The following is a 10504-nucleotide window of genomic DNA, read 5'->3' on the forward strand; positions in this document are numbered from 1 at the left end:
TATTTAATGCTTCCTGGAGCAAAATGTACCATTAATTCCTATTTCGGGAAGAAGTGGCTATCAGCTGTCTCCAATCAAATCGCTATTATTCCCTCATGCTCTTTCACACTCCGACAATAATACCGCTTGCTCAGAGATATGAAATGCGAAACTACAATTCCCAGAATGCCCTGAAGTCATGGGGGGGTGGCGCCTGCCATGAATTCGCATTCTTGTGTGGGCGTGGTTATGATTGTGGCGCACCACCCGGTGGGCGGGGCCGGGCATGGAAAGAAGGAGCGGACGAAAGCAAACAAATCAAGCGGTTGAGTTTAGGTTGGTGCCGGTGAGCGAATGCTGGGAACGAAGCCCAGCGAAGGTAAATTGCCGAGCGATTCTGCCCTCCGGGGCTGCTAATCGGGGGGGCTTAGACATACTTGGGGCAGAGATGGGGTCTAAACAATAAAGCTGGGCTACAGCGGATCTGATCCGCTTTGCGGAAGCTGCTTTCCTAGTGAGAATTGCGTAGGTGATGTGTGTGTGTTTTTTTTGGGGGGGGGGGTTGAGAGCCGAAATGCTCCCTTCGCCCCCAGTGAAAGGAGATGCGCAGTCTTTGCGTTGAGTCTGATGCGGGAAGAGTATAAAGAGGAAAGAGGACGATCTGATGTCCCTCTTACCTTACTAATAAACCAGAGGGAGAAGTTTGGGGGGGGGGGGATCAGCTTCTTTCCCAACAGGTTGTTTGTAGCTTTAAGACAGAAGTGACTCAGCTGAATTGAGCGGGGAAATAAGGGGAGTGGGACTTACCTGCCCTGAATCCGCCGATTCACGGGTCTCCGATTTCTCTCACCCCTTCTGCTGCCGCGGGAGGGACTCCCGAGGACTCTGGTTTTGGAGCTGTCAAGACTTGCTCGGAGATAGCTCCAGCGTGGTATTTCCCCTCCTCCCCCCTTTCCGTTAGGAAGAATTTTTGGCAGAGAGGGCTGCGTCCGGAAATCTGTTTTGCCTGGGCAAAGCTGTAAAAAGGGGGAAATGTTTGCTAATATTCAAAGGGGGGGGGGGGTTCAGGTCAAAGAAAACTCCTCAAGGAAAACAAGATTTAGAACCAAGAAGGGGTTGCCCAAAAACTTCATTTACCTGAAACAATCCTAAGGAGACAAGAGGTACACATTATGGGAAAAGCAATAGTGGCTTTGAAATTACCCTGACATCTGCTCAAGGTATTTAGGAGAATACAGAGCCACGGCTGTGCCAAGGATTTTTCTCGCCTCGGGCAAAATAACATTTTGTCAGAATAACATTTTGCCATCCTATTATTTGCAGACTGAGACTCGTATAACTGTAGAACATTTAATAGCTTCAACTCCCACTATATTCCCCGTAACAGAATTTTGTGCTAAGGCATTTATTTAGTGGAGCTTTAAACTGTACAGGATGAGAATGACAGGGCCTGGCAGAGATTTGGATCAGTTGGCGTAATTTTCTCATCTTTATAATTACAGATATTGTGATTCTAGTTATTGGATTTGTTCTTTCTGATTCAGGGCTTTAAGACATGCCAAGGCCTTCTGTTGGGGATTTCTGCCCCAGCTCAAAGATATTTCCACTACTTGTCCTTGCAAAGTTGGAAATACTTTTGTTGTGTCTTAACTTTGGAAAAAGTTGGGAATTGTAAGCATTAAGACAGTGACTTTTTAACAGAAATGCAATTTGTGAAACTTCAATTTGGGGTTTTTGCTGATTAGATAGGTTTGTTATAGAAATGGCTAGTATATATTATCATATAAAAGTAAAAGGTTGAAGTTTATGTAACTATTTTATTCTACTGCACCAAAAGGATTTAGAAGTCAATACTTTTTGTTTTCCCCTTTCCCCTGTGCTTTTTTCTCTTCCCTCTTCCCTCCCTTGCTTTCATTTTTCTTTGTATTTCTGTATTTTATATTTTGATAAATTAATAAAACATTAAGAGGTGAGAAATGCAGTTTGTATTATGTCAGCCTCAGCTGCAGCCCCAAAATGTTGTGCCTGGATGAAGTGATTTAGCCTTTACTTCAGTACCTCTTTGATCACTAGCCCTCTGCCTTGACTTCATTGTATAAATTATTGTGTGTCCTATCGTCCTCACTTCTCATCCCCCTTCTCTGATTAGGTGGAAAGTCTTCATAGAGAGGCATCAGCAGAGCCTATGGATCTGAGGCTAAGAGCATGATCTCCACTGAAGGAACACAATGACCATGATATGATGTTGGAGCAAGGAGAGCTCTAATGAAATGAGCCTACAGCATGCCTTTGTCAGGCTTCTGCACCATGTCTGGGACACGCATTCTCTTCCTCTTCTTCCTCAAACTTTTTGTAACTGGCTGGACCCAGGGAGCAACAGTCAGTGCCCCTTATCTGAATGTTGGGGACGGAACAGTTTTGGAATTCAATTTTCCTGAGCGTAGCCAGGGTGTTTTGTTGGTCACTTGCCACTATCCGGGATCAGATGCCTGGCTAAATGCATCTTCGCTGGAGCCTACCGTGGTAGTCATAGAGAATGTCAGTGCCTCCTGGGGAGGGAGCTTCACTGTCAGATTCCAGTCTGGCTTGGCTGGCCTGGCCCCATTGCAACTGAGATTGTTGGAACAGAATCGCCTTGTTGAGGAACGAGCTGATTTCCGGATTCGGGTTGACACTTCTGATTTGGAGCCAACTATAAGGATGAGCCTGGGTCACTTCTCAGAGAACCCAATCCTCTTTGCCCTCCTGCCTCTTATCTTCCTCAATAAATGTGCATTTGGCTGCAAGGTGGAGGTGGACGCTCTCCGAAGCCTGGTTCACCAGCCTCATCCTATCATGCTGGGCATCCTAGGCCAATTTGTTGTCATGCCCCTTTATGGCTACCTCATGTCCTTGGCCTTCTCTTTGCCTACGGCTCTGGCTTTGGGGCTAGTGATTTCTTGCTCCTCCCCTGGTGGTGGCGGTGGCTATCTCTACAGCCTTCTACTGGGTGGAGATGTCACTGTGGCCATCTCCATGACTCTCCTATCCACAATAGCAGCCACTGGGCTCATGCCCCTCTCCTCCAGCTTCTACGGATGGCTGTTGGGGGCACATGAGACTCTGCATGTGCCCTTCCTGAAGATCTTCATCACTCTCCTCTTCATCGCAGTGCCCATCTCTACAGGCATGCTGGTCAAGTGTAAGCTGCCCCGTGTCTCCCGCCTCCTTCTCCTCCTCATCAAACCTTTTAGCTTCACCCTCATCATTGGAGGCCTCTTCATGGCTTACCATATGGGAGCATTTATCCTAACCAGCGTGCGGCCCCCCATCATCCTGGCTGGTGTTACTGTGCCCATCTTCGGCTTGCTGCTGGGCTACCTGCTGGCCTGGTGCTTAGGACTGCCAGGGCCACAGCGTCGGACGGTCAGTATTGAGGTCGGGGTGCAGAATAGCCTGTTGGCCTTGGCCGTGCTGCAACTCTCCTTCCAAAGGGCCCAAGCTGACTTTGCTTCCCAAGCTCCCTTTATTGTGGCCCTGAGCAGTACGTCTGAGATGTTGCTGCTTGTCTTGGGGAACTTGGCCTACAACAAACTGTGCTCAACTGGCTCTTAAGACCCCTGGGAAAGTGGAGGCAGATACCAAAGATTTGAATTCTGGGTGTGGCCTGGTCAGAGATGGATACCAAAAGCCTTAGGAGCTGGATGTGAGGCACTCCCTTGGTTAGGATGTGACTAACCAAGTCCTCAGCCTGAAACCCACGATAGGTTGCTCAGATACCAAGGGGCCCTTTGCAGTGGCATATCCCACAAGTTGCTTTGGGGGGGGCGGGGGACACCTGGGCTTTTCTGTTCTTTTTACATTCAACTTGTTTTTCTATATAGCAAGAGGTATCTCTGGAGCTTAGCACTCGGGTTGCACAGACCGAGGGGGTATAACGGGGTTGAATCTGTCCTATTTCACCTCACCCACTCAGCGGGATACAGGGTTTGAATAAAACACAACTGAAGATAATCTATTCTGTCTGTCTTTTTCAAAAATAAAATAATTTCACTGCTTCAGGAGATGAAGATGTAGAGCTTAGCAGGGTAATGTTCAAAGCAGGGGAAGGAGGATAATTTTTTTTTACACCTAATAACTTATACACTTAATCACACCAATGATTAAGCAGCTGCCTCGAGAGCATGCCGGGAGGGGAGATTAAAATGCAACAGACAAATGCTCAAGATTGGAGTTGCATGTTAAGTTTCCTTTGGAGAATAGAAAGTAATAGGAAGAAATACTTGACCCATGTATATTAATATGTGTAAATACCGTACATAGCGTTACATTGCATTAGTTTAACATGGTGTTTCCTCAGCCGTGGCAGTTTGAAGATGGATGGACTTCAACTCTCAGAATTCCCCAACTTGAAGTCACCTATCTTGCCACGGTTGAGAAACACTGGTTTAACAATTTAGAATGTTTTTCTTGCCTGAGCTCAGGTCATAATGGATGTGCTAATCTTTGAAGAGTTACAAAAGCCTGTCTTGATTATGCTGCAAACAGTTGGGTTTCTTCTGTCTGGGAGTTTTGAAATGCTCCTGCTGTGGGTTCTTGCTAGAGGTTATGGGGTGACAACTGTCATCTTGGTTATATTTCATAGGAATGAGGGAAGTTGGAGCCTAATCACACAGTACATAGAAGTTGTGGTCCTTCTGGAATGTAGAGATTTTCAGGTGTGCTCCAGCTTCTGCCAATCCAGCTTTTCTTTTGTCATTCACACTAGTCTGGCTGCTGAAAATGTAGCAGCTATGGATAGAAGCAAGGAGTTGGATTGCTCCAACTGCTTTTCATTTCTTCCCGGGGAGTGATGGTATGTCATCATCCTGTGCTGGGAGGATTGGGACTTGTGTTTTCAATGCGCTCACCCATCTGCTGGTGCAGAGAAGCGGCACGGCGTGTTCTGAGGGCAGTGCAGTTGGATGTTCAGTCAACAAGGGAGGGAGGGAAGGAGGGAGGGGGAGAGAGAAAGAGAGGTTGGCATCTGGCTTGAAGCCAGCAAAAAAACATTAGCTTTATTGTTACTTTATCCTCTCGGATATCATCCTAAAGCCAAGCCACTCTTTCAACAACAGCCTGAGTTCCTCGTGACTATGCTTTAATATGCCGCTTTTCTTTCATTTGCCAACATGGCACTCTAAGAATATTATTAATATTTGGGAAAGTATGCAATAAATTGGGCTTGTGCATCTTTTTAGGCCCAAAGCTACCCTATCTGGGCTGCAGAATTCTAGATCACCCCCTGATGGAATCAAAGAGGTACAGAAAATGCAAAATCTTTGCTGCCATCCATGGGGTTACCCAGATTTTTGCAGTTCTATACTAGTACTTTAATCTTAGGAAAAACATGTGGTGGTTGGTTTGAATTTGGTTCAATGTGTCATTGTAAACTGAAACTTTATGTTTTGTAAACCATGCTTTATTGCTTATGGAAGTTAAAAACAACCAATTGTGCTTTATTCACTACATGTGTTCAATCAAACTATGGCTTAATATATTAGGTGACCACTGGGAAGTTGTTTTCTTTGGTCAACTGAAAACATCTTTAAATTGGAAGGGGCAGTTTCTTCCCTCCAAAACTCTAGAATTATTCATAGTGCATTGTTTTTATTTTTCTGTTCCTCATATTGGGGAAGCAAACTGAAGATCTTATGGTATTAAAGCTCTCATCATTCTTGCTTGAGATTCAATCCATTTGAGGCTCAGTGGGAGTTCTTTCCTGAATAGGAGTGCATTGCATACAATTTAGAGTGAGCGCAGTGAAAGGAACAGACCTGAATGAGAAAGGATTGTTACTGAGCTTGATTTTTGGAGGTATGGGTTCAAATACAAATTAGGACATTTATTCTTAACTATTGGGCTCCTCTATAACTACCATTATAAAGATATTAGACAGGGATAGACAGCTGATGGATGCTCCCCAGAATTATTTGAAGAAAGGAAGGAACTGAAGCGAGCATCAACTCTATTCTGCATCCTTGTACTTTGTACTACTTAGATATCAGTGTTTCCTATTCTGGACTCATTTACCATTAAAAAAAAATCTCAGTTGACTCTGAGGCCCGGCTGAAGGGATGTGTATGTATAGAGAAGATTAGAGATAGAAAACAACTGCAAAAACGTTAAAAAAGTAAGAGAGACTGTATGTGAAATCTCAGCCTTGGGAAAGAAGGAAGCTAAGTTGCCTCAATTCTGCATGCCATAAGAGAGGGTGAAGGGAAACTGGCAGACTTTTAAGATTCTTTTATTATGGGTCTTTTATGCGGGGTTCGATTTCTGACCTGAACTGCCTCAGAGGACTGTCAGTGAGATATTGCGCATCATTTTTTAAAAAAAGGGAGGGGCACCTAAAAAATAAAATAAAGAGAGGAATGATACTGTCTATACATTCAGGGATGCATGGTAAGCATTGTCAAGAATTGGGAGGCATTAAGATAGGAAAGTGGTTTGCAATCAATTGGAAGGTAGTCTAAGAGGGCAGTAGAAGGGAAGTAGGATGTCAAATCAGAAAAATGTGGTGCCCCACTTTCAAACAATGGTCATCAAGCTCCCACCACTTTTGATCCTTTGTCAAGGATTCCCATCTGGATTGGCTTGCAAATTGCCATTATTTAATTTTGCATCTATATTGGGAAGTCATTTTATCTTTGAATGTGACCAGGTATCCCAAAGCAGCCCAAATTTGGCACTTTCTTGAGATTGGTGCATGTAGGTGGCTAACAACACCCTGTTCTGAATTAGTGCATCAAGCAGCAGAGGTGGAGTGATATTCCCCTTGCAGCTTTCCCTCTTACTCGGGAGACTGTAGCTAGTCATTGTAGGCCTCGTACTGCAGTTCAGAGATGATAGTGTTGGAGTTAATAACTATAATCAAGTCCCAGCAAGAATGCTAAACGTGGCAAAGGACCTGATTATGTAGAAACAGCTTTAGTAATGCCAACCCAAGAAGTAACTGCTTTTGTGTTTTCTAAGCGTGGTTGTCTAATTATTTTTATCAAAATGCAGCATGCCTGAAACATAGTTATCTAGCAAGTAAGTACTGCATGGGGTAAACATTTAAAGTTTGCTATTTGCTTCCTTTGGTCTACTCTAACATTTCAACCTATGGAGAGCAATTGTAATCGGCAAGCGTTCCCTGCACCCTTCCTCATGTTTTGGCTAGAGTGAAATTAGTTAAGATAAATATTTCACACTTTTTGACAGAGGAAGTGTGCTGAATTCACAGGTAGTTTCGTAATGGTTTTGGTTTGCTAAGTTAATGTGAGTGGTTACACACAGTCATCATTTTTGCATGTAGGGAGGAAACGGCCACAGGATTTGAAATGGGAAGTAGACAACTGGCTCCTAAACCAGAGGTGGGTTGCTCCCGGTTCAGCCCGGTTCGGCCAAACTGGTAGGGGCGGTGGTGGGAAGCTCCGCCCATTTGCCCAGACACTTCTGCGCATGCGCAGAAGCGTCGTACATGCACACACACACAAGCCAACCGGTAGTAAAACCAGTACAAACCCACCACTGTCCTAAACGTTCAGTCTGGCACAAACTGATTTCCAGATGGCTTCCAATCCATTCTCCAGTCTTAAGGACACTGTGTGTCCCAGTTACTTTCTCCTATGCTAACTGCAGCAAAGGGGTCTTTTCTACTGAATCTGTGAATAATAATGGCTCTGTCAAAGTTACCTTGCTATATAAGATAAAGGTTGCTCCTGTTCACTTTTTTATCCATTTCAGACACATATTAGAGTCAACTCTGTCATTTTAGGTTGCAGATATAAGAGTGGTCATAGATACAGCTAAGTAATTTCTTCACTTTTTATTTAATACATCTACATGCAACACCCAGGGCAGTTTACAACAGTAAACTGTTCCTGATGGAAGGATGCCAGCATGGAGTCTCCTCATGCACATCACCTCTTGAATCTTAAACAAGGAATCCTAATTTATCCTGACAGTAGCAGCTGCCTTATTCTTTTTCCGGAGATGTTATAAGGTTTGTTCTGGATTTTTTATTTTTTATTTTTTGTCATGGGGTATAAAAACTAGGTGAGGGGAAAAAAATAAAAATAAATAAACTTTCCACTTGCAAATAGAATAACACAGATCCTTCCCGTTATTGTGGTGCAGAAGTAGGACTTCCTATGCAAGAAATGTAATTGGCAGAAGATCTTGCTGCAAGATTACTCACTGAGCTTTGGGGTATAGCATTTTTTAGAGTTTGTTGTTACTAGTTTTACATTGCCGTTTATTTTTGGGTGGGCTTTTCTCTAAAAAGCAAGGCTGCTTGAAGGACAATTACTTCCTCCAAATTATCTCCTTGAATAAGCCTATCACCATATTAGTTCCCTCCAAATTGTCCCCTTGAATAGTCTATTGAACATCTATATTATTATTCTAGAGAGCCTCAAAAATGCTTCTTAGAAAAACCTACCAATCCCAGATTTATATCCTACGTACTATTGGATGGACAACATTTCTGGGCTCCACTTGGTGCTGCTTGAGGTTAATTATGAAAAGTAGCTTGATTTGGGTTACTACTGGCTTTCTGCTATTTGTAGACGGGGGGGGGGGGTGGTTCAGGGGTGAAATTCAGCAGGTTCTGGAGAACCAGTAGCAGAAATGTTGAGTATTTCAGAGAACCAGCAAATACCACCTCTGGCTGGCCCCAGAGTGGGGTGGGAATGGAGATTTTGCAGTATCCTTCCCCTGCCACGCCCACCAAGCCACGCTCACAGAACCGGTAGTAAAAAAATTGAATTTCACCATGGGGGGTATGTTTTTGCTAATTTACTAAGACAGCATTGTCAATCTATCAGTTTGTTTATTCTTTTGCCACAAGTTATAACTAACAGTATAAAACTTGCACAAAAATGGCCTGGATTAATAAAATGCATTAAAAGGCACAAAATCCAGTAAAAACATGAAAACACTATTATTACAGCATAATAAAATATTAGAAAACATTAGGACATTTTGATAAATAGTATCTCTGTTTAGCAGCAGCCCATGTAAAACTTGCTAATTTCCATAGCATTGCCACCTTCTCTAAATTCATTAGATATTTGATTTTATATGAATGAAGCAAAATTTGTTTTCTTACCAAGAAAGGCACCAGAAATTTTCTACATGCTGAAGCAAAATTAGGACAATACAATAAATAATGGGTAAACTCTATATTTTCCTTGGAGCTTGGCAGAAAGACATATTATATGGGATATTGAGGAATTGGCCCTCTCTAGTCACTAATGCCAATTGCTGGAACTGTAGTCTTGTAAATGCCCTTCATAGGGATGGCACTGAAACACACTTCAGTTAATGTTCACATTTAATTTTGATCCTACTAAGGGCATACCAAGGGGCAATTTTATTTTATGCTAATTTAAACAAATTTCTTTGGGCGAATATATTTTATTTTTAAATAATAGATTACTCTTTGCATTTGTGTCTTTTCTCCCCAAATACTACCATCTTTGATTTTTCTGCGTTCACTGTTAGACAATTTATAATCCAAAGCTTTTAATTGTCTCTGCAAGCCTATCTGGGAATGGGATATAAGCAATAAATTATCGACAAAATGTACAGGCAAGATCCTATTTCCCAGCTTTACTGGATTTTTTTTTCTTCACTAACAGCTAGAATGATATCATTAATAAACAGATTAAATAGTAAAGATGCAAGCACACACCTTTGTTTCAATCATTTAAAGTCTTGGAATCTTTATATCTGTCAGATTCTCTACTGGGGTGAATCTAACCTGAATGTGAGTATTTGTATATAAAGCCATGATCAAAATTAAATATCCAAATTTCGAACTTTATTTCTATCAATAGAATCGAAAGTTGCATGAAAATCCACAAAGGCAACTTACACATTTTACATGCTTATTTATCAGATGATCTAATACAAAATTACAATCAATTGTTGAATATCCTCTTCTAAATACTGCCTGTTCCTCTGTGAATATATTTTTATTGATGACCTAGTAGTCCCTTAATTTATTAGCTAGATACTTTGCATACATTTTAGCTGTAATATTAATCAGACTAATTGATTATAATTTTATAATCCTATAATTTTCTGGGTGACTACAATTACTTTTTTATATTTGCTTGTTACTTTGTTGGGTGGCATTTAATGTACACAGAAAGTTGGAACATCTTTTCGGAAGCAATAAAATTGACATGTAGCTTAAGACTTAGACTCATGTAGCTAGAAAGTAAACAAGGCTCTATTGAAGTCTTAGTGCTGTTCACACATTGGGAATAAAAATTTAAAGCAAAGGAGGAAATTTTTTAGCCTGCTGAGTAGATAATGGCTTTCAATCCTAAATTCTCAAATTGAAACTGTCTACCTGCATATCTTGTCTTTTGATGAGGAAATATACCTTTGAAAATGCAACTCGGTTAGACTGTTAGACACGAATCTGTATTTTCACAGTTCTTCCTTTCTAGGGCTTGTCTAAAGTGTCCTCAAGCCACCAACCCATCAATAAGATCAGTAAAGACCCTCC

General features: G+C 42.1%; 1 protein-coding gene across 1 annotated transcript; it reads left to right on the plus strand.

Moving 5' to 3' along the window:
- The first annotated feature begins 206 nt into the window (after window positions 1-206).
- On the plus strand, window positions 207-3972 carry SLC10A3 (solute carrier family 10 member 3). Its single transcript, XM_081934845.1, has 2 exons — window positions 207-358; window positions 2129-3972. Exon 2 carries the CDS (start codon window positions 2263-2265, stop codon window positions 3571-3573), a length of 1311 nt encoding a protein of 436 aa, XP_081790971.1. The 5' UTR covers window positions 207-358; window positions 2129-2262; the 3' UTR covers window positions 3574-3972.
- The last annotated feature ends 6532 nt before the right edge of the window (window positions 3973-10504 follow it).

Source organism: Natrix helvetica, assembly GCF_964273705.1.
Source record: "Natrix helvetica genome assembly, chromosome: 1".
Classification (NCBI taxonomy): Eukaryota; Metazoa; Chordata; class Lepidosauria; order Squamata; family Natricidae; genus Natrix; species Natrix helvetica.